This window comes from Simochromis diagramma, unplaced genomic scaffold (genome assembly GCF_900408965.1).
Source record: "Simochromis diagramma unplaced genomic scaffold, fSimDia1.1 OVJJ01000061.1, whole genome shotgun sequence".
Lineage (NCBI taxonomy): Eukaryota > Metazoa > Chordata > Actinopteri > Cichliformes > Cichlidae > Simochromis > Simochromis diagramma.
The window spans coordinates 2763342-2787573 of NW_024386945.1; the positions used below are offsets into that span (position 1 = coordinate 2763342).

The 24232-nt window shown below is 41.8% G+C and overlaps 1 protein-coding gene across 4 annotated transcripts in view; it reads right to left on the minus strand.

Moving 5' to 3' along the window:
- Positions 1–4024: 4024 nt before the first annotated feature.
- Positions 4025–24232, minus strand: part of plxna2 (plexin A2) — a 159480-nt gene continuing 139272 nt past the window's right edge. For all 4 annotated transcript variants that reach the window (XM_040038137.1, XM_040038135.1, XM_040038136.1 and 1 more), the window contains 10 exons: positions 21137–21203; positions 20873–21019; positions 20041–20200; positions 18538–18641; positions 13075–13174; positions 10317–10507; positions 9992–10161; positions 9681–9893; positions 9201–9351; positions 4025–6582 (listed from right to left, as the gene is read on the minus strand). In XM_040038137.1, coding sequence (XP_039894071.1) covers positions 6487–6582; positions 9201–9351; positions 9681–9893; positions 9992–10161; positions 10317–10507; positions 13075–13174; positions 18538–18641; positions 20041–20200; positions 20873–21019; positions 21137–21203 — 1399 coding nt within the window. In that variant the 3' untranslated portion in view covers positions 4025–6486. The remainder of the gene's footprint in view (positions 6583–9200; positions 9352–9680; positions 9894–9991; positions 10162–10316; positions 10508–13074; positions 13175–18537; positions 18642–20040; positions 20201–20872; positions 21020–21136; positions 21204–24232) is intronic.

Genomic DNA, 24232 nt, shown 5'->3' on the forward strand with positions numbered 1-24232 from the left:
TGACAGCTGTGGTAAAACCTACATGTAGGTTTATATATATTTATTTATTAGGGGTGCAACGATACTCGTATCGATATTGAACCGTTCGATACAGTGCTTTCGGTTCGGTACGCATATGTATTGAACAATACAAAATTTTTAATTTATTTTATCAACTTTCCTTCTGACGATGCTGTCTGTGTTGAGCGCTCAGTGGATCTGCGCTCGACAGTGCAGCCTAGGCAGAGTAGTCGAGCGCAGATTCACTGAGCGCAGGGCAAGCTAGCGAGACAGAAGTTAAGCTCTCCTTGCAACATGGCAAATTGAACCTCCCCCACCCTCATTCAGATCTGGCGTTTGGAACTATTTTGGTTTTCATGTGACGTATGACCCTGAAGGTAAGCGCGTCATGGACTAAAGTAAAACAGTATGTTGGATGTGCCACGCAATGCTCAATTACATGGGTGGGAGCTAGTGTGTTAGCGCAGTTAGCTCGTTAACGTGTTGGCCGTCCAGCCCCACGCACGGGCGATCCGCGGTAGCTCGTTAACGGAGATTTGCTGTGTTGTGGCGTTAACATCATTTCAACGAGATTTACGCTGACAGCACTACTGGGAACACAACGAATATGACTGCACATTTACGGCGACATCATCCTAGTGCAAAGACAAGTGGAAGCAGACAACAAGCACGCATGCTACAAACTTTACCCGAGTCATTTAGACAGCCGTTAGCACATGATTCTCCTTATGGGGACCTGATATGTTTAATATGCTGCTGAGAATATAGCCCAGAAGAAGCGTATAGTATAGTATAAGCTTTTATTTTGGAAAGAGCCATTTCTCTGTAATAAACTCTCTTTTCCAAAGATGAGTGATTCCTCAATCAGATACAGGGCTCGCAAAATCGCTAGCCCGACGTCCCGGGGCTAGCGATTTTTCCAGTCGGGCTACCAAAATCTATCTCTGCCCTGCCCATCGGCCTATCGTAGGAAGGAAAAATATATGTCAATGCTTTTGCATTCTTTCGGAAATGTAGCTGGGTAATTATGTCATTGGCATCGGTGAGCCACTGTCAATTAAAGCGCTATACAAATGCAGGCCATTTACCATTTACCATCAATATGTGACATATTGAAATCGCGTTTGAATTTGTGCTTGTTTTTTGCTTTCACTTTGCAATCGCGCGAACTGTGTATAGAGAGCGACAGCACTGATTGGTGAGTGATGATAATTTGCGCACCAATTCCTCTGACATCGTCTTATCAATCGTTAGCTTACTATGCAAACATGACAAGTGAAATCTCCCGCAGCTTAAACATGTGAGAGGTTGATCGCGCAGAGAATCGCTGAGCGTTATGTGAGTGCGTGTGTAAAAGCAGCAGGATATATATTTTAGTTTTGCTCAGCCAAATAAGACAGGTCAGGGTGAAGAAGTGACAGCCAAAGTAAAGCTTACCACAAAACGGAAAAGTTATGACAAATCAGACTATAAGGCAAAAAGAAAGTGCAGCTTTATGGTTTCATGGACAAAAGAATTTCTGTGGCTGCAATATGACGAGCTAAATAACCAGGGCTGCACATAAGTGGTCCGCAGGTGCGCATTCGCTGTCAAAATAAAAAACGCGCACAAGATAAGAAGTTGCAACGCGTGTTTGCGTACATAAGATTTTCAGGAGGAGGACAGACATTTGTTTAGAACTCTTAAAGATGTTGAAGAAGCAAGCTCCTTTAAGCAATTACTGTGATGTTCCTCCACCTCCAAAGAAATGTCAGGAATCCGAACCACAAAAGAAGCACGTATTCTCGGAAAAGTAGTTGCAGGAGGTGAGCTGGCTTCAAACAAATGATGAACGCACAGAGATGTGTTGCGGAATGTGCCGTGAAAAGGCATGAATTTTTTTTTTTTGTATCAAAAAAATATCGAACCGTGACTTTTGTGTATCGTTGCACCCCAAAACCAAATAGTTGCATACATTTTTGAGCCACTATGTAAACAAATGCTTACTATGATAATAATGCATGTCTATTTGGGGAAAACAAAATACAAGCTTCCTATAGCCGTGTAGAAACCGATGCAGCACTGTTCTTGCTGTGCAACAGTTAGAAAAATGAGTGAGAATACTTCCCTAGAAATATAATTATACATTTATGAATCGAAAACGGCCCTCCGGCACAGTACTGGCGAACTTTAAGCTCTGTTGGAACTGTAGCTCTTGGGGAGAAGAAGGAGGGGGGCAACCGCTGCCTTCGGAGATACAAAACACCTGAGGACTCGCTTCAGAACCAGCTGCAAGTCGTCTCTCTTTCCATTGGCTTAAAACAAAGACAATAACGTGATAACTGATTTTGGTTCTACGCAATTTTTAACCAGCAAAGTTTATTTATATATAACAACAGTACAAAGTGAATCCTTGGCTTGCAAAATAGGTGTGCTTCATATTTACATTAGGTACACAATAATATATTATCATAACAAAATCAAAGCAAATAAAAAAACAAGAGAACAACCTTTTTAAATATTTTAAGTTTCTTACAATTTTTCACAACACTTTTATAAAACAAGAACAGACAGCCATTATTATTATAATCATCATCATCGCCAGTAATTACTATTTTACAGAACTCCAGTGTCTACAAAGGGTTTGTTTACAATGTGTTTATAATGGAAGGATACTCATTTAATACGTGGTGAGCAATACACTGATCTGGATTTTTCAGTTCCTGTCTGATGCCAAAAAGCAAACACAAGAAATGCTAATTTAATTCTTTGTTTTGTATAAGGAATGGCATGCGCCAGTCGAAACCACGACACCATCTCTTCGGCAGCACACTTCACCAGGAGCCAAAAAGAGCACAAAGCATCTTCAATTAGTAATCAACTTCATCTGAAAAGAGGTTGTGTTCATGAGCATCTCTCCATATCACACAACTGGCAGTCAAATGGGATTCTGCACTGCAGAAAGAGTAAACAAACTTCTTTTCTTCTCAGTTCAAACTGAATTAAAAAGGTTTCTAGAAATGAGCATACAGCATGGAAACAAGCTATTATTTAGTAACAAAAAAATCTCTTTCACAAAAAAAAGGTGCATTCAGCTGTGATTTAAGACATTTGCAAATGGAAGAATTGCCATTAGGCTGACGATGGTGCAGATCGATATGGAATACCAGGCATGTCTAAAACATAAATTGTAATGCATGCAAAAAAATCACACACAAAGACAAAATAAAAAAAACAATCAAAGCCATTCTTCACCAACTTGTGTGCCTGATTTTGTTCATCACTATTCTGTATAGGGCGAGCTCATCTAAGAGTTGGAAGGACTGTAATAAACATACATTTTATTCCTTGGAGAAGGAAAAGGCATTTAGGTCCTGTTAAAATGATAAAAAGCATTACTTACATAAAAGCAATGTGAGGTATGAGGAGGATACAATTCTATTCGCTGAAATTGGGAAGACACCTTAATCAAAAGGAAGAAGATTTCTGCTTTGAGTCTGTACTGTGTGTGTAATTGTGTACCTGTAGATGTTGAGCAGAGGATTAAGTAGCAAGAAGGTACAGAAGTGTATTGCGTTCACAAAACACAGAAAAAACTAAATAACTTATGGCAAAACTTTAACATTATCAATAGTTACTAGATCTGGGCATTACAATTTAAACATTATGGATCTCCCAAGTTCAAGAATATGATCTTATGATCATGAACAGATTTCATTACTAAAAGATCAGTTCTCGTACTTTGTGAAATAAGTTATTGCAAACAACATACAAAGTTTTCGAATTAATGTCATGTTCACCGCAAAGAAAAAGAAACCAAAAAACTTAAGAAAGTTTAAGAATCAAACTTGGCTAAGGCAGTTATGTTATAAGTTATCTAATATCTTCTCTTTTGTGTTGGCAAAGCACTTTTGTAAGAAGCTGCTTTTTCAGATGAATAAACAGATGAAATGGTCTTTCGTAGTTCTGCCCCTACTGGTCGGGTACAGTCATAGCACTCAGTCGTCACCTCAGCCTGCATTTCTCCTCTCCTGTTAGTTTGATGTTTTTTTTTTCTTTACATCTCCTGATCACACTGTGAACACAACTGACTCAGATCAAAGAGAAGCTTCAAAGCTGGAGTAGGAAACTAGAGCTAAAGGGGTTTTCACTCTTTCTACCTCTCCATTGCTCCTCATTTCTCAAGACTTCTCTTCAAACAGCTCAGGATGCCGAGTACTGCACGAGGCAACGTCTACCTTAGCAAGGCCACAGCCTCTTCACCTTTCCTTTTACTGCATCTCACTAAGACAGTTCTCAGCCGAGTGTCAGGGCCAGGTAACAGTACAAAAAAAAAGAAGAAAGAAAAAAAGAGAAGAGAGAGAAAACAACCCTAAAGGGCTCTGAAGCACTGAAAGGACGGTGCCCTAGATGAGAAGTAATAGGTATGGGAACACTAAGCAGGTGGGTATCTAAGGCCACAGAGAAAAGAAGCACCTTTCACCCACCTTTATCATGCTCTCAACACACACAATTGCAGTACACTGTACAACTCTTTACTACTACCTTTTTTTCAAGTACTTGATGTAAACAACAAGCAAATATATATTTTGGAAGAAATGAAATAACCTATCCAGAGGATGAAATCTACAGTTTGTTGTCATCCAGCTAAAGTCTGGAGAGTTACATAAGCTTCTAAGCTTGTTAATGTTTGGTTCAAGTCAGGAGATGCATCACATGACACAAAACACACTTTAACTCTGTTTTTCTTCTTATTCTCAGTTCTCTCTCCCCCCCCGCTTATGTTTCGTACCTTTAGTGAGTTTGAAAACTCACCATTCCAGTTTTTAAGTCTTCTGTTTTAACTGAATATACACTCAAATATGCGAGTGTTGCTTCCTCTGTAAAGCATAAACCGATTGTGATACATTTGTGAACTACTTGAAACACCGGGATCTTTTGGCACTTTGTCAAACTAGGCCCACGCAGACTTCTTATTATCTGTGCGAAGACATGTGGTGGTTAGGTAAGATCTTCCATCAGCTAACATTTCAACTGGCCAACTAAAGTGTGACTCACTGGCACTTGAGAAAAATAAAAGACGGACCCTCAAACACTTTTGATGTGTGACACCATGCATGCAAATTACACAAAAGGTTGATCGAGGTCCCGAAAAGATAAAAAAAGTGGACATAAAATGTGAGCACAGAAACCAGCTGCTTTTACCTGCTCTTTTCAAACTGCCACTGTACCTCTGGATACTGCAGCCTACGCCACAGGCTTTACAGCATTAACAGACACTATAACGATGCACACTCTTCTTTAGAAGGAAAGCAATTTAGGCCAAAAGAAGCAGTTGGATGGAACAGGGCCGGGATGAACAAAATTGAGTTCTTCACACAACAAGCTACAGGAAATATCTATGAAGCTCAATTCAAATGAGCCAATTTTTGTAGTAAAACTTAAAACAGACAGACAAAGATACAAAATGAAAAAACAAAAATTTGTACATTCACATACAATGATTGGCAAGTATCAACTGGTACATACACAGATGAGCTAACTGCTGTAAAGAGCCTTTGATACCAGAGTGATCCTTATCTGAGGTCACCTCCTAATTACACGACAGATTTCATCATCTTCAGTTTAGGTGCAAGCATGCTGGCTTAACTTGTGATGACCACCACACGTGGAGTTCTGTTAACTTTTATGTGATGGCCACATGTTTTATGATTTCCTATACATATCTGATTAAATAAAGACCAGAGGCTTTGTCCATGTTGCGTGAAGCTTCAGTCCAAAGAGAGGAGTGAGAGAAGACACGAGTCATGGCCCGTTTTATTATCACGCTAATCTAAAGTGGTGTTACGCGCTTTGCATCTTTACATAGCAACACTTTTGGGATCCGAGGTGGATATTTTGGAACCGCAACTGATAATATTCAAATGTACAAAGTACAAAAATAAAATCTGAGAACTCTGAATGCAATCTCAGCTGTCCAACATGAGATCTGCTCTTCTACTTCTCGCCTTTTTTCTCTCCGCCTCACACTTAGCCACGAGTTGGTAGAGAATAAATCTGTTTCTCCATTTCTTGTAGGAGTCTTCCTCAGTATGACACAAACACACACTCATGCACACCCACACTTTTATGCACGCACACACTCACGGAACATACAATTCCCTGTCAAACAGAGAAGATGTCCTTTGTGGAAAATTAAAGGAAAAAAATAAATACAAGCCATGTGGTTCCCTTCTCTGGTATAGTCTCTCATGCCAAAAGCTCCAGTTGCAGGGAGGCCTCCGTTTCAGTCTTCGGGCCCTGCGTTGGCACCGTCATGGAAGGAGGTGGGAGAATTACAAACTCAAGCAATTGTATGTTTGTCCAGCTGTAGATACAGAGGTCCCAGGTCTGGTTCATGGTTTCAGCTCCCATCATGAGAGGTAAGTAATGCAAGACCTTTTTTGGTAGGTCACGTAAAGACTGTGGTCCTCTCTCTCTCTCACTTTCTCTCAGTAGTAGTCACTCTCAGCTTTCAAAGGACATGGCAGAGATGAGCTGCTCCACTTTGTAGGCCAACCTCTGCTTCCTTGCCTGTTCATCCTGATCCAGGGCTGCTGTGATCTGTGCATGACAAACCCCGCCCAAAAAACATAATCAATAAAAATATACTGTGAAACACTTGCTTGTTAGGATTTGTTCACAGATTCAGATCTAGTTACATTTAAAAGAAAATAATACCAATGCGCTTTTTAAATTTCTTTTCCTTTTCTTTTCCCAGATTTCTATATGGACATCAGATAAAAGAAAAATATAATAATTCCATCACTCCCTTTGACTTTGACAGCTTCGAGAAATATTTGTGCACGAGTCTTTCGCGTTTTATCTTCTGAGCCCCATCTTTTAAATTTGGCATTTGTCAAGTTGGGTTCAAAAGACATTCAGACAGGCTCTCCTTTTCATTCTCTCATCTAGTGTCAGCCTTGTCATAATAAATCTGTGTAAGAGTGATGCCAAAATACATAGCGAGAGCCCTTCATATGCATTACCTTTGATATGAATCTCTGTATCCAGATGCTGCAGCCATTTGAATACATGCTTTCTGGTGGCACTGTGCATCTATTTGCTACTCTTGGCTACACTTGAATGCTGTGCTTTACTTAATTATTAATATTTTAAACAAAATAATTCATCGACCCATCTTATGCAATATGCATTTTAAAAAGTTCTGAGGTAAGGGATGAATAAAAAAATGAAAAACGCAACAAAAAAAAAAAAGTGTCATCTTCAATGTACCATTTATCCCTGTCGAGTGTCATTTCAGCTCACTCATTTATCGTCTTTGGTTTTATATGCAGGCTCAATGAGTTATTTTGTTCTAAAATACACCAAAATATCTGGTATTTTAGACACTGTGTTATTTAAAAATATTTTCTCAATGTCCAAAGAATGTAATTATCGTAGCAAGAGCTTCTTTTTGATTGGCTTATTAACCTTTTCTGTAAATTTGACTTGGAAATCATATCAAGAACTGCTTTTTTTCCCTTTTTTTAGCATACCATGGCAAACCTTTATTTGCTGCCTGTCCAGATGCATAACACAGAGTCTGACTTACCCACCTACCATCATCCACTCATCTGCGTAAGTGCTCTTAAAGGCTGGCAGCTACGTAACAGAACGTTTCCTCCTCCACTTTGGGCCCGACAGCAATCTATAATTAATCTGCAGCTCTGTACGCAGGTGTAGCTCCCACTGCAAACTCCCAAATCCATTTAAGCAAGCTGAAGCTCTGGTCTGGTTAGTCTGACACACAACCTTTGTGAAGGGCTGAGTAAGAATGAACAACTGTTAATGGTGCTAGATGAGGTTTTTATGCACTGCACTCTGCTAGATACTGCAGGAACGATGGTGCACGTATGTGTGCGAAGTGAGTGCGTTTGCGTCCCTGTGCATGTGTGAATCAGACAATGGCAACTGCAGCAAAAGCGAGCATATGAGATTTATGGCGAGCAAAGGGGAAGCTGACTGGATAATGGGTAAAAAGAGAAGGAATGCACAGGGAGGAGGTAGAGAATAAGAGAAAAAGAGAGAGGTACTATGGTCCAACATAAAGGTCAAGTTAAAGCTTCCCAGAGGATGTGCTGACATTAGAAGCCGAATGTCTCTATAAATGCTCTCTCTTTCTTTCTCATCGTCTTCCCTCCTTTTTTATGCTTCCTGCAATCTGAGAGGATGTGTGTGTATTGCCCATGATTCTGCTCATGAGAACCCTATATGACAGATTGTCTACTCTAACTCGGCACCAGCAAAAGGACAGAGCAACATGCTGAGAGCTTGTAGACATTCACTTTCTTCTCTACAGATCAAGCGTGCTGCCTTGTTAAGCCCAGGTCTCGCTAGACCTCTGGGCTTTGGGGAAGTCTACTGAAGACTCTTAGCTGACCTCGCCAACCTTTTCCAGTTATGAATAGTCTGGAAGCACCAAGGGCAAAATATAAGAACATTAAAGTGCGGGGCAAATTTGTGGCACGCCTCTCGTTCAAATTACGCTCACAATCTGCCAGTAATTAGCGGCTGATTGAGTAAGGCGGCAGCTCATTACGCAATCAGTGCCTGGGACTGCCCTCAAGGTAAATTCTGTAAATGAACGAGCTCAGTATGTAGTTCATAGGAAGGATTTATCACGGAGTAACAAAAGTTTAACAAGACTGAGATTCAACCTCACCTGAGAAACACGCCAGTATAATAGATCATATTGTATAAAGCTTATTTTCAGGAATTTACGCAACACATGCAGTTTGACATGTTACAAAAGAGAGTGAAAATTAGAGACAGTAGAGCAGGTTGAGGAATATGTTGTTAATATGGGCAGTGTTTCACTAGGACAGAGGTACTTTAATTAGCAAATACCCACATTCCTCATCCCTCTTTCTAAAATGCCAAAATAGTCATAACTAGCTGGAATTGATAAGTACGTTATTCATTATTTGTGCTTTTTTATTGTCTGCAATCAAACACACATCCCTTTACATTCCTTCTGTTATTCTCACACAAATGCCTGCATATTACAGATAGAGGTGCTATTCACTGCTGAACCACTGGCTGCTCTTCAGTTGTTATGCAAAATAAGTGTAATCAAAACAAGAAAAACAAACACCTAAAACAAGAAAAAAAAAAAGGAGCACAATGCCAGACACACAATGCATCTGAATGACAGGTTTGAGACCACTAATATCGCTTACCTCTTCACTGTATTTGCTGACGTAATAATAGATTTCGTTGAGAGCGCTGAGCATGTTGAACTCTGTGGAGTGGAGTCTGGCTTGTTCTGCCAAATAGGCATTCATGTCCTGGTCACTAATGGCTGGCAGCCGGTTGATGTCGGCATAGTACCTGGGGATACAGACGAGGGGCAACGTCACAGACTCGCTGAGTCAATGCGATAGTTCAACTGAGGCTTAAATTCTTTTATACAGTATTTCAAATTTGGATCCATTATATCACTTTCACTAACAATGAATGCCTGCTAACAGTCACTGACAAAGCTTTTACTGAATCTGGCTGAGAAATGAATACATGAAAAAAAAAAAAAAGAGCATTATGAATCAGTTTCCCCAAAGATCCAACTCTCATTGTATGAGGATACAGAAAAAAAAAAAAAAAAAAAAAAAGGATGTGGGGGGTGTTACCATGGTGTATTAAGTGAATGCAACGGCCCTTACCTCTCTACCCAGCTCTTGTAATTGGGGATATCTTTAGCATAGAGCAGCTTATTTGATGGAGAGTCTTTGCCCAGGCGGTGCTCTGAGGTGGAGCAAGAATCCATGAAGGTTTGCGCTACTACAGACAGACAGGCGTCCGTGATGCTGCTCTTATGGATGTCAAAGACAAACTGCGGGTTCTTGATCACGTTTACCCAGAAACGCAAAGGAAGGCTGGCAGACAGAAATAAAAATAAGGGAAATACAGAAAGGCGTTAATAGATAGTCACATGCAATCTTACTTTTACTGTCTTTAGTAGAAAACCCCTTACCAATTGCTTTTCCATGTGTGACGTACGTCTGTGTCGTGAATGCCGTGTTTGTCTGCCTGCTCATCCAGGAAGTCAAACATGTATTTGATGGCCAGGGGAAGGGTGCTCCCTCGGTGGACTGTACTGAACAACGTCTCAAACAAGTCATCAACAAATTTTTGTAGTGTACCCTAGTAGAAGAACGAGAGTAAAGAGATTAACAATGCATGAGCAACAAGAAACAACGATTATAACAGAAGAAAAAGCCACTGTGAACGCAGCATTATCATAAAAAGTGACAAACTTTTCTGTGGCCACAGAAATGTATGAGAGAATACTGACGTACCTTGGTAGCTAGCAGTCGGGTCAGATAAATCTCAGAGACCATCTTGCTGCCACGATCTCCTTCCTTCTGATCTCCATGCTCGTGGTTTTTCACCAGATGCCAAACCTTTACACCACTTTCTAGATCGGGGGTAATCATGGGAGCACGTGATCGGAGGCTGTCTGGACTCCCAGTGTAGCGGAATGAAGAGTCTGTCCAGGACAGGAAAGAAAAAAGGAGAGGGGGAAAAAAAAAAAAAAAGCGATAGAGAATTATTAGCAAGCCTAAATGACTGAGATTAAAAAAAGCTTCCCTTAGGTGTAGCATCATCATGTAAATTTAGCATGCACTCACACCTACTGTACATAGAACACCCACAAACAAACCCACACAAGAACACACATACACAGCCCCCTTTCTCATTTCCATCTCTGCTTTGTAACTCATTACACAGCCGAATCCTCTGCGCTCCTCCTCCTCTAAGCCATGCTATAAAGGAAATTGCAATAATGGATAATTTCTAAGAACAACAGAGTAATGAAAGGGAGGAGGAGTTGTGGTGTCTAGCATTGCACGGATTAGTAATAGCCATCTTGAGACTTGAATCTTAAATGACACAGAAAATGGATGAAAACAAGACTTTGACCTCCGTCCTTCACATGCAAAACCAAATTATTATTGTGCAGGACTAAAAATACTAAATATGTATTACTCTGCTTATTGACTCTACTTTTTCTTCTCTCTGTATGCCATTATTTATCTGATGAGTATTTGCTTTTCATCTTATTCATTCTCTGTCTCTTATATAATCCCCGTCTCACCGACTGAGACACTGTTGTGCCGAGTTCCACTTAAAGCACTCATAATTGGTTCTTCCTCGCCACATTGTGCCAATGCCAAATGTCCCTGTCATCCTCTAATCAATACATCAAAAGATTCCTACAGCAACTTGTTAAGCACTGTAGTCACCATCCTTCATCCATACATCCCTACCTTTGTGTACCTCTCCTTTTCATTCTCTCAGAATGATACTGCTTTCACTTTCCTTAATTAGTTGTCATCATGGCAGGTGGCTCTCTAGAGATTCAGGATCTGAGCATCCCAATGAGGATTTCTCTCACATGTCTTCAAATGCCGAGCTGAACAACTAAGCTTTTGCTGCCAATAAAACCACATACCTTTCAAATAAGACCAAACTGCAGCTCTGGAATGGGCACTAGGGACACTAAGGGATGATGTATGCACTGGTGTGCAGGGTGGATTGAGGACCCAAATCCCATCCTAATCCAGTCACTGTTTTTTTTTTTTCTTTTGCTATTCTACTTTTTTGTGGGCAGGGCTATTCTTCTGCCTGCACCGCAGTCTTTTCCTAACTCCCTGAAACACTAAGCAGTGACCTGCAACCCTTTCCTGTTTGGCTGCAATTCGCAGCTCCCGGACAGAGCCAGTCAGTAGGGGAGTGTGTTCAAGCTGATTTTAAAGCTAATAGGGGGTTCTGGGGGTGTAAATTGAGTCAAGATGCTAAGCACCGAACGTGAAATTGGTATGAATCGATCAGCAGGTGTCGAGGTGCAGCTGTGCCCGCTGTGCCAACCCATGATTGATGAGAGCCAGGATCATGCCAGCAGAGGCTTTGCTCTTTATGCCGTGCACAACCAGCTCCAATGCCTGAATAGAATATATGGGTATAAAACTCCAAAGAGAACAAATTAAGCTTGACAAGAAACAACCTACATAATGCAGAGAAAGTGACTTTCCTTTTGTAGTTGTACTCTTTTTTTTTTTTTTTTTTTTACATTAGTTTGGTCATCCATCATCTTGCCATCTCTCCCAACAACCTTTACAGTGTTTTGTTCAAAAGAAAGTGATGACTCAGTACGCTGCAATCTTCTAAAGGTCATCATTGAAAATATCGTTACACTTTATTTTTCACAGCACATAAACTGAAGATAATGGCCCATTTTGGAGTGTCCATAGGTGTCCACTGTTAACATTTGTAAATAAGCATAATTGGTTGGAAAGATAAGGACGCTGTTAGCTCTTTTTCTGAGTTAGATAGTTTAAAGGCAGCGTTCACCTAGCGCCGATCCTGATAATTGGCTATGCTCACTTATCTTTTTCTGTTTGTGTGAAGTATCATTCACAGAGAATAATTAGCAATCACAAGTTGTGTGCTGCTGCTGTGTGTTTGGCATAGGACCAAATGTTGGCACCCGGCAGCACAAACAACAAGCACATCTAAAGCATTTGAGCGCCTGCGTGCATATGCACTGCATGTACTGTGTGCATGCCCACGTGGGCACAAGTATGTGTGCAAATAGCAGCCCAAAATGTCCCGCAGAGAACGGATCTTCATTATAAAAAATATTATAGCCTCAAAACTAAACAATGGCTTTCTCTGTCATTCTCTCTCAGTGTTCTTTCCATACCATCCAACAGAGGTTGGGCCTGAACTGTGAGGCAAACTGCAGCATTCACACAGTTGGAAGGGGGGGGGGGAAGCAGCTAGAACCTCTCTAAAGAGAAAAAAAAGAGTAGACCATTGCTTTGGGGAGAGAAGATTTCCCTTTGTTCTTATCTGAAACCTGAAACAACTAATATAAAAGTACTTTGATGTATCTATCAAAAGCAGCAATAGCACTACATCAACATGGATTTAACTGATGGCTAACCCTCACAATCCACCTGTAATTACCTAATATATATGCTACATCAATCAATACAATCAATGCCAGCCAAAACAAAGGCATATAAATAGCAATCATGTCTAGTGACTCACCGTATCTGCTGATGGAGGTACGCGATATGCTGGCTGAGGAAGGGATGTTGTATGATGAGGTCTGCTTTGGCACTAAAGCCACCACACAGCGGTCCGACACCTGTGTGATGAGACAGATTTCACAAAAATCAATCTTTTAAATAGAAAAGAAGCATTCCATGTTCATACATGTGTTAAATATCTCTCTATTCCTAAAATAAAGTCCCACTATTCCTTGTTTAAAACCCATTCTCCAGAGAGTTTTGTGGGCCACCATCACATACCGCGTCTGTGTAATTTATTTATGTATCACATGTTCTCACAAATGTTTCATACCAAAGAGAAGACTACAAATGGGAATGTAGGGGACTGAGTGAACAGTCCCATGAGCAAAACACATCTCAAACCCGTACATCCTTCCCTGTCATATCTGCACTCCCTGCTGTTCTCTACCACAGCCCTGTGGCTTTTTTCGGCAGAGCAGAGTGCTGTGACTGCATGATGGCTGTACTCAACATGACTGTCATTGTCATCACCCTTCACAAACCTTAGAAACATGATGTAAGCTTTGGAACTGGGATAAGATGCTGAGAGAAAGAGAGAGGAAAATGGAAAAAGAGAGTGTCAGATGGAGAGAGACAGAGACTAGAATGCTGAATGTCTCATCTTGTGTACACTTGACACCACTGGAGAAAAAAAAATGGGGTACGCAGGTATAATAATAGCAATAGAGGAGCAGCGAGTCAGAGTCAAAGAGAAAGACGAAGAAAAAAGGCTGTGTAAAAGATGTTGTGTCATGAATAAGACACAGACACTGGGGTTTATCCCCACCACCCCACCCCTGTGGTGTGGTAGCCTGAGAAAACCTGACATAACTTACATTTGAAAGGACATCCTCAAAACTCTTTTTAGAGATCTTTCATCAATCTAGTATTATAATTAATGGGTCAAAAAATGGCAGTTTAGTTACAGTTATGTGCTACTAGTGCAGCTACAGCAAAGGAATTTAGTCTGGAAAATGCAAAACACAGCAAACAAAACCGGTGGTTCTTTTCTGAAAACCAAAACAACAAACAGCTTGTTGGCTGGCATTTACAGCTCACCCTAAGGAGGGATTTCTGCTTCAAACCCAGTGAAGAAAAACTGATGAGCCTCTAGTGGAGAAATAAACAAAAGGAAAATGCCAGGCTCCAAAAGGAATACCTCAAAGAATCTATAGAAAAACAGGAAATTAGGCTTTTCATTTTCTTTAGCACGAATGGACCCTTTTGGGCTCTCGTTGGGAAATGAACCACTGGTTACTGGGATGGGCATTTATGGTGCTTTTCCCCGTTCTGGAAAGCCACCTTCTCTCATTCATGTCTTCACCCGTTATTTCCACTTTCATAAACTAATCTCAGCTCTGCTGTTAGCTGGAGTTGCCATCTGGTCTCTACTGAACAGACACTCGAAAATGGGGATAAAGTCTGGAAGAATCCTCTTAAAGAAGCAGCTCAGGCACCAAGGCCTATTGAAGGGAAATGAAAAATCTGCTTCCTAACCCCCACTCGCGACTAGCATCTTCAACTGTCTCTCTCCCTTTTCACCTCTTGTGCATTTTGCTTTCCTAAGCTTAATTTCTATGGCCTCTCCATTTTATAGCCACCTCTTGGCTGACAATCCACGGACCAACTCTAATATACTGACAGCGTGGACTTCTGTAAAGTTTGCACCGCTATTCCTGTGATACATTTTCTCCTGGGAGCATGAAATAGCTTCTCTGCACCCCCTCCTTCCACTCCCTCCATTTCTCTCTCTTTCTCTCTGCTTTTTATGGCTGACATAGAGGCTAGAGCAGAGATGGGTCCTTGTGATAGTAGTAAATGATTGAAGGCGTGCAGATTCGCCCTTCAGGGATAATCCAGTGTGGGGCCGATAGTGGGCAGGTGTGATAAGGGCTGTGGGCCCTGCCTGTGATAAGACCTTCCATTAGACAGTACAGAGTGGACCAGACAGCAGAGAGTGGTCATCCTAGATGTTTTTTCCCCTTTTCCCCCCTTCAGCCCTCCCCACACAAACCCACTGTTCTGGTCCAAGCCTGTTACCCCTTGGTATCCCATCTCGTCTGGACTGATGCCCTCAGATCATGATGCTTATCACACCTACGGACTCTGCCCACTAGCTTGGAAACACATCATCTGTGCATGTTTGTTGTCAGAACTGAAAAAATATGAAATGGGCTATTATACGCAAACATTTCTTTCTTGGATGGCAACAGGAAAAAAACTTTAATGCAAATTTCCATTACTTTATAATGGGATATTAGTTCTTACAAATATTTCGGCTATAAATAGACAATAGTTTTCCTCCTAACCAACTTTTATATTCCAACTTGACAGTCACAGCATTAGATTAATGAACACACAGAAAAATGAGCAGTATCTGTTGTGTCTGGGGTTGTTGAAAATAGCCTAAATGCCCCAAGTCTGCAATCTGGGTAACCGGACTCTACTGGTGTGGTTATCAGTCTCTCCTCTTCCTACTCCTTCACCACAGAGGAGGAGGACACACAGAGGTCACCACTCAGGCTACAAAAACTTTTGAACCGCCCTTATTTTAGCATTTTGCATTTTTAGGAAGAAGCAGTATGGAAAATACGTCCACTATATTCAAGGGGAAAAAACAGTCTATGCATTTGCCCCACAATTGGATGTGGAATAATATCATCTACTAAATAACCTTGTTGTCAAACATAATCAAAGTAATTGAGTGCACCGTGCACTGGGAACAACATGCTTGGCCTGTCTGCAATTTGAATCATGGGGAAAAACAACTCTGGCTACAGCTCACGATAATGCCCACTTTAGGAATTGTCAGTGCTGCCTTCAAGTGATCTCAGTAATTCTGTAACTCTGTAATTCTGTTTACTAACTATCCAGTAGCTCCCCCACCCCCATCTTTGTCTTAAAATGACAAAAAGGGAGGGTGGAGGAGGAGGAGGAGAATGGAGAATGAGAAGAAAGTGCCAGAAGAGCTTGTCTTTGACAACGAGGAAGATTAAGTAGCAAAGCAAAACTGAAATCAACAATCAGTCAACCCCCCCCCCCAAAAAAAACAAAAAACAAAAAACAAATTCAAACCCAAAAAATCAATAATATTTCATCTTCAGTTTGGATGAGTACAACCAAGTGAAATGAGAATATATACTGTTGTATATACAGTGTTACAGTGTGCGTCTATACTTTTTAAACCATGCAAGAAAGAGTAAATAAAATAAAATAAAATACAGAAATATTGGAAAGGTTGGAAGAAGGGGTTTGAGTTCCCTCCCTATGAATCCAAAGGTGATGAACAAGGAGTCTGAACTCATTTTCAGTGTGTACATTTATGTTTTTAATTTTAGAGTGGTTGGGAAATGAGGGGGAGAGCAGGGAGGGTGCAATTCCACATTCTGGTTGTGTAAACCATTATTTCCCATGTGGCAGAGTAAATAGCCAATGGGGTTTCTTGGGTTGCTGTGAGCCCTATGAATTTTAATGCCTCTGTCTAGTCCCTGTGTCTCTACTATGAGAGAATTAGCAAATACTTGAGCTGATGTTCAGACTCACTTTGCATATTTCAGACCCCCTTTCACTATTTCCTGCTTACCTCTTCCCATTTTTTCTTCAAACATTTCCCGTCAGTCTGGGGCCTAATGAGCTGAGCTTCCTTCTTTTCATATGTAGCCAGATGTGTTGTCACAGCTGCCAGTGCAGTGCCATGATGTGTGACACAAACACACACAAACTCATACATAGGGGACTATTGCCAGCTCATCAAAACAGCAATGAAGTTTCAAAGTCGTTCCATCCTACTTTGATCCCTTCCACCACTGACTGCCTAATGTTGCAATGCCCCGTCTCCTCCTCTCCTTCCACGCTGTGTTGCCCTGCACTCTACATGGCGTACACTACTGGGCCTTCCATTCTAGGCACGTTCTTACATCCATAATCAACAGCAGTCAGAACTGCTATTGAGCGAGTAAATAAGTTAAATGGCCACACACATGTCGCTGTGTGTCCTGTTGCATCCCTTGGCTAACGATGGCAACCAAACTGTGACAGAAAGAACTTGAAAAACAACAACAACCACAACACAGGCACATTTTTGGTGTGGAAGCAAACATACTGAACTGCTTTATCAAGGATGAAAGCACTGCAGTGACCAAGAGGTAGGCAGAGCTTGAGAGGAAGGCAGAACAAAAGTGAGTGGGGAAAAAAATCAAGGGAAGAGGAGATCTTATTGCTTGTTAGCGAACTAGAAAAAATAGAAAAGGGAAACGGCTAAGGGCAAAATGTACACAAAGCAAATATGTAAGTAAATAAATACATAAATAAAACGTGGCAAAGGGGAGATAAAGGTGAGAACAAAATGGAGGGCGACAAGCAAGGAAAGACAAAGGGGAAAGAAGGTGCATGGTGCCAAGTCCTGTGTGAAGGACACTGTGATGTGTCCCATCTTCTAATGACTCCTACATCTGTTAAATTATTCTGCTTGTTCTTCTGGGGCAAGAGTTCAGATTGACCCCCTACTGCGAGGGCTTGAGCTTCACCACCTCGTAGCCATTTTCTGCTTCTAGATGCACATGTGTCTCCTTTCCCCATGGTCCCAATTTTCAAATCCAGCCAAAGCTGCATCCCAGCTCTTAAGCAGGTAACCCAGAATCAAACTCCATGCAGCCTTTAAACAGACTGTCCCCCTTGACTGGCTAATGAGAGCCGACTTAGGATGCATGATTCATGACCTGCGGAGATAGTTCTGAATTGCCTGTTTATTTCTTTATTCCTTTTGTTCTTCTTTTATTATCTTATCTGTGGCTTCCACTAACCCCGTCTTGTTCCCCCCTCTTTGTTTACGATGTCAAAAGCCTTAAATTTCCCAGAAAAAAAATGCAGAACTCTCCTTATCAGAAAGCCACGTCTTTAGCGGCCTCCGTTTCTCTTTGTTAAACAGAGGGCAACAGGTTCGCCCATGGGCTCTCAAATTGTGGGGTGTGAAAGGAGGTTCCAGAACTGAAGAGACAGAAGCAGGCAGTCACAGCGGGACTAATTGTTGCCAGCATAGAAGTCAGAGAACGACAGAGAGAGGGGAAAGAAAGAGAGGGAAAATGAAAGAAGGAGAGCTGCTTTTCCTCCCCACTGGAGCAGCTTCATCTCTCCAGGGAGGGGGGAGAAGTGTCAACTGAGATGCTGAGAGTTCATCTCTCCTGCCACCTGTACAGTAATTGTCCTCTATTCGGAGTCACTTGGATTACACCAGGCATGGGCATGCAAATGAGGGGTGGAAAATTGGCTGCCTAAAAGTCAAGAGCAGGAAACATCAAAGTTTGCCAAAGTGTGCGGCACAATTTGAATGGTAAAATCCACATCAGGAACTAAAATGAGACGGGGGTGTTTTAAGATGTAAAAAGCAAAGTTTGAGAGTGATTAGGAGGAATGTTGCTCTAAAGCATTTGTGTGTGTTTACCTGGTAGTGCATGAGAGTGTTGAGTCTCTTCCAGTCATTTTCAATCTTAGTTGTGATGTCTTCATCTTGCAACACCACACGAGCCATTCGTCCCTGGCGCCATTCTGAAAGCGCAAAAAACACAAATACTGAATTATGAACAACCGCATAGTGCAAATTATACATCATAGTGAGCCATAATTTAAAACCATATGTGGAGGATGCTGTGAAGTTACATAATATTGGTTTATGCAGTGTTTCCAGAGATGGCTCCCGTGCAGGGCAACTGTGAATTCCTATGAGGCTAAACCAAACTCTCACCTTCCAGTTGGTGAAATGTAACCTGCTTAGAATAAAAGCACTCTACAACCACACACACACTCACACACAAAAGAGCAGATATAAGTAGCCTGTATTCTTGTACGGCTCTCGGCATGTGCGCTCCTCTCACAGACTTGGATTGACACGCATCTTAATTAAACATTACACACGAACAATTGCAAGATGTATATTCAGGCAGGCTGCACACTTTAATTGGTACTTGTGTCACTTACGCAGCAGTTGGCCCATCGGGGTCAGAAAAAAAAGAAGAAGAGGAGAGCAGACAAGACAGGATGAAAAAAAAATGAGCAATGAGAAAATCACCTCCTTTCAAAGGAAAAAAATAGGAGGTAGGGGTAACAGGTAGAGATTATAAGCACTGTGGGAGGGCAGCAGCTGACAGGTCATTGTGGGGTAATGAAATGATAAGTATGCTAAAAGTGGAAAGCGGATAGCCACTGTGGGCCTCATACTGGTAGCGATCATCAAATTGCTTCTCATTCACTAAGTTCTATGACTTTGTGCATCCGCCAGATGACCATATGATATTCCTGTTTGACATAACATACTCCTCACACCCTCTAACCTCCACTCAAATCTCCAGATAAAGCTGAAGAACAAAAGACGCTCTTATAGAGATGCAATTATTTTTGAGAAGGAGGCAATAGATGCACTGAGAGCGATACTGTGGAGTGATGGATGGTATGCAGCAAGCTGTGTTTTTTTTCTCCTCTTCATGCATATGAAGAGAAAACGAGAGACAGAGAGAAGGCAAGGGATGGAAATGGCAGTGCCGCTGGTTTGCCATTCTGCCAGCTCTTACTTGTGTTGGCCACTCACACACCCACGTCATAAACACAAACACGCACACACAAAGACGAGCCCACTTCTCTATCTCGATCTACTTTGTCTTATTGGCGCTACCAAACAGTAAAAGCTGCCAGACGGAGGGATGCGCCGCATACTGTCAGTCAGTTTGATAGAAAGCCTGGCAGCAGTACACTGAAGCTGGTTACCTGGCTGGGCTGCTAGAACACAGCTTTTATCACACTAATGCACCAATAATCTGTACACATGGCTAGGTTTTCTCTGACTGATACATTAATCTGTGGGTGTGAAGGACTTTACACCTGCCAGCTGCATCTGTGAGCGTTGTGTGTGTTTGTGTATTTATTTGTGCTCGGGTGTGTGTTTGCGCCCTACCGAGGTCCATGTCGACAGCACGAGGCCGCTGAGAATAGGGCATGTTCTTGTAAACAGCATCCAGTATCTTCTCCTTCACTTGGGTGATGGTGTCACAGTTCAGCACCTTTACTGGAATCTCTGGACTGTTTTCATTGTCTGGGTTCACACAGTTTAGGATCTGGAGTGCAAATAAGGGAAAAGAGAAGAGTGGGTGAGGGGACGAAATATCAAAGAAAGGGAAAACGTGAGAGCAGAGCAAAAAGCTTGAGGTGTCCTGTTACTGGCTGGACTTTGGTCCAGCTTGAAGCTTTGCCCTCATTAGAGTCTCCTCGGAGCATGGCAGGAGCTTTGAAAAACCATTTCCGCTCTTGCTGGCATCCAGAAATCTAATTTCACACCTTCGGCGGGACACCAATTTCCAGCTCTGCCGGGGTGTTAGCACGTAATGAGCCAAATTCCCAGTCAGAGCAATCAGAGCATTGTCATGTCACATGCTGACTCTGTGAGTGCTTTTTTTTCTCTGTGCATTTGTCTGTGTATATAGAGGGCTATGTTTGGTGTGTTCCAGTCTCCACAGCCACCCACTCTGATGTTGGGCCAACACTGGAGGTAGTGGGATAATTAGTTAATTTTCTTCCTGCACTAGAATGAAGAACTCCAACATAGCAAACATGGCTATGACATCTTAAAATCTGATTTATTGTTTGGTATATTGGAGTCTGTGCATCTTGTGAGCAGCATTTTAGCCACAATCTTACTTAGACGTTTCTTAGTCAAGCACAACCTGTACTTCAGTATGCCTTTGAGCCAGTGTGCACAGTTCCTGTGAGGCTGGTGAAATGTGACTTACCAGGGTTTTGTACTCGATCTGTTGGCGGATGAGCTTGTCTTCACTTAGGGAGTAACGGGCCTCTCCAGTGATAGCGTCGATGGGCCCCTTTTCCATCTGCTGCTTGATGGCGCAATACAGCATGAACAGAGGCTCCCCAGCACACTCCTGCACACACACAAACAAATCCACAGATTCGCACATGAGAACAGCATGTAACATCAGATTTTTAAAGTTTAATGATATCAAAATAAACAAAACAAACTATCACTGTATTGGACTAACCTTGAGAAACTTGTGAAGGAGGAAAGCGAACCAGTTTGTCAGCATCTTCTCTGCAACCGATTCTGTCCTGAAAATGCATTAAAAAAAGTCTAAATGTTACTTTTTAAAATCTTATTTCAAAACATTTAGTAAGAAAGAGTTTAATATTTCAGGAGGTTATAAGGTTATAAACTACAGGGAGGGTATCTTGACATCACTGACCACAGACAGACATCATGGATGTCAGTCTGTGGTCACAGTGAGTGAACAGAGCAGATCAGAGAGCGGGCATTTGTGCATGTACGTGTATGGCCTGTGTGTATGTGTGCGTGATTGAGTATGCATGAGTGTGAGCCAATGTGTGCGAGCTTGATTATTCACGTGTGGTTCAACACAGTGGGACATCAGCAGCTGTGACAAGCCTCAGCTGTTGAGAGAGACGAGTGCTGTCACTGCCAGGTAACGCCTGATCACAGCCAAAACGATCTCCTCTCCTCTCATTTCCTCTCTTCTTCCTCCTCCGTACCTCCTCTCCCTTCCCAGTCAATCACACAGGGGGTACAGCGTACTGCCGGGCTTGATTGGGCATGAAAAAACACAAGTGTGCAATGACCCCTCGACTATTTCTATCACAGAGAACATGAGAGGACAGTGTATGACTCCTTTATGATTTCGACTCATATCTTTCTCTGAATGCCAGACAAACATCCTCCCACTGCCTCATTAGCACCATCATGGGACACTAGAGAAGCAGAAGCTGCACTTAAATAAAAAACAGAATCCAGCCAGGTGGGAATGGTTAACGAGCATGAAGCATAGATGAAAGGGTTAGTTCTGGGTGGACAAGCACCTGAGATGAATAACAACAAGTAGCTTCCACCTCATCTAGTAAAAGCGCTTCTACCTCACTCTGTTGTTATTTGACGACTGCACAAGGCTTCCTGCAAAGAGATTTAAAAATGCTACCTGGAACACACCAATACCAAGCTGTTTTGGAACACAAACTGTTTTTTTAACAGCTAGCTTTGGCCTGTATTATCGTCAGTGTCATTCCTCCTGCTAGCTCTAACATAGCTACTACAAACACTAATCACAAGTTAACATGCCATGGTAAAGCGCCCCATAGATTGCACTGCTGTTTGAAGCCTGCGATTGTCACCTGGCCGTGAATGATCACTGCCAGTCAGTCTGTCCATGAGCATTGCCAATTTAAATGACAGTGCAGTGGAAAAAATGACCCTCTTAATGTAGCAGGAAATTACTGTGATTACTCTGGTGGATATGATGGAAGGTCTTTATAGCATACTGTGCTGAACTGGGGATTAGCTGGAATCGGAGCAGCCAGGTATTAAAGACAAGTTAGAAGGCTTCCGTCTCCTCAATAGTGCTAGGCATGATTATACCTATTCAGGCTCTGAATGGACCTGAAGGGAGATTATGACTATTGTGGAGATAATTGCGTTAAGTCGTGTTTGAAGGCTATGAGCAAGAGTCTGGGACCAACGCAGAAGTCCCAGCAGGATTGTGTGAACCAGCGAGGTTACAAGAGCCAACAATTTAGTCAGTGAGACGAGATAAAGCGTCAGTCATTCTTTCTCTCTCATTAAATTGAGATTGAATGAGGTATTGGTCTATTTTTTACTTGCAAATACAAAACTTTCCTTCAGCTCCAGGACAGAAGAGCAGAGGTTATATTTTGTTTTGAATGATGTGCGGTCGAATTGTGATGTTGTCTTCCACGCCTGGAGGCTATTCCCCTGCCAACGAGAGTGCTGGCCAGTCTATTGGCAGCTTGTTGAGAGGATGGAGACTTGTGTGACAGCTTATTTGAAGTGCGATGTGCCAGCGGGGGGAGCGTGTACATTAGTTCACCCAGTTTCAGGTACAGGATGAGGGAGTAAACAATGCTGAGGAGCTGAAAGATTGCACGCTTTTGTGCATGTATGTCTGTGTGTGTGACAATGCATTCTCTTTGGGGGAAAACATACAAGCTCTATTGTTCTGTCCTCTTTGTCATTCCATATATGTACAGTACTGTGCAAAAGTCTTGCACCACTTATTTTATTTATGGAAAATAGGTCCACCGATTTACTGAAATATGTAGATATAAATGGAAATAAAATATATAAGGCAAAAATAGACATTGTACAACTCTACCAAGCTTGAAAGTGTTATGACCACTTTTATTCTTCAGCACAGCCTGAATTTTTACGCAACCTTTCTCATAATTTCTTTAAGTAGTTCTCTAGGCTTTTTGAGGACATTCCAAAGGACATGCATTGGATGTTGGCTGCATTCTCTGTACACATGATCACCAAAACATTTAAAATATGTGGAGCTTTGGACTCTGGGGAGGCTAATCCATGATTGACATGGATGATTGACAAGGTCTCTCCAGACCTTGACTATATTTATAATCATATTATAATTAAAATTGGTTCTTTACTAAGTTTTCTGTTATGTGTGTACACAACACTGGTTCATCCTTTGGGTTAGGTGGCCTTTTGAGCTTGAATGGGTCCATAGGTCAGTGTTGGTTTAACAAAAACATATTCCTCTGAAAATGGAGAACTTTGAAAGACCTGCAGAAAGCCTGAGGAACTGTTGCTTAAGACTGTTTAAAACTATAAGAAAAATCTGGCTCTTTGGAAGCAAAATACCAAGAAATAAGGGGTGGCTCAAGACTTTTGCACAGCACTATATCTACACAACAGAGAGAATACATACATAGAGAAAGACACAAAGTATTTCTCCAAGGTTTCAAAAAAGTAATTTGAAAACATAATAAGGATCCATAAGAGCCTGAGGCTGTGTTTTCATGCTGAATAAACTTGAAGGTATTGTGGAGTTTTTTGGACAATACTCCAAATCCCTGAGTAATTGCCCTCCTTCCTCTACAAGAATTCACCCCTCTTTATACCCCCCACCTCATGCTTACCATGTGCCCCTCCCTGCCTGTATGAGACTTGAGTGCGTTAGAAGTTAATGGAACCTATTAAGTATTTTAATAAGCTCAGCAAGTCTCGAAGAAGGAAGTCAAATAAAGCCTTTGTGAGGGGGCTGTGCTGACTCCCCTTTAATATCTCTTCACTTGAATGTCGGGCGGGGGGGAGCCCT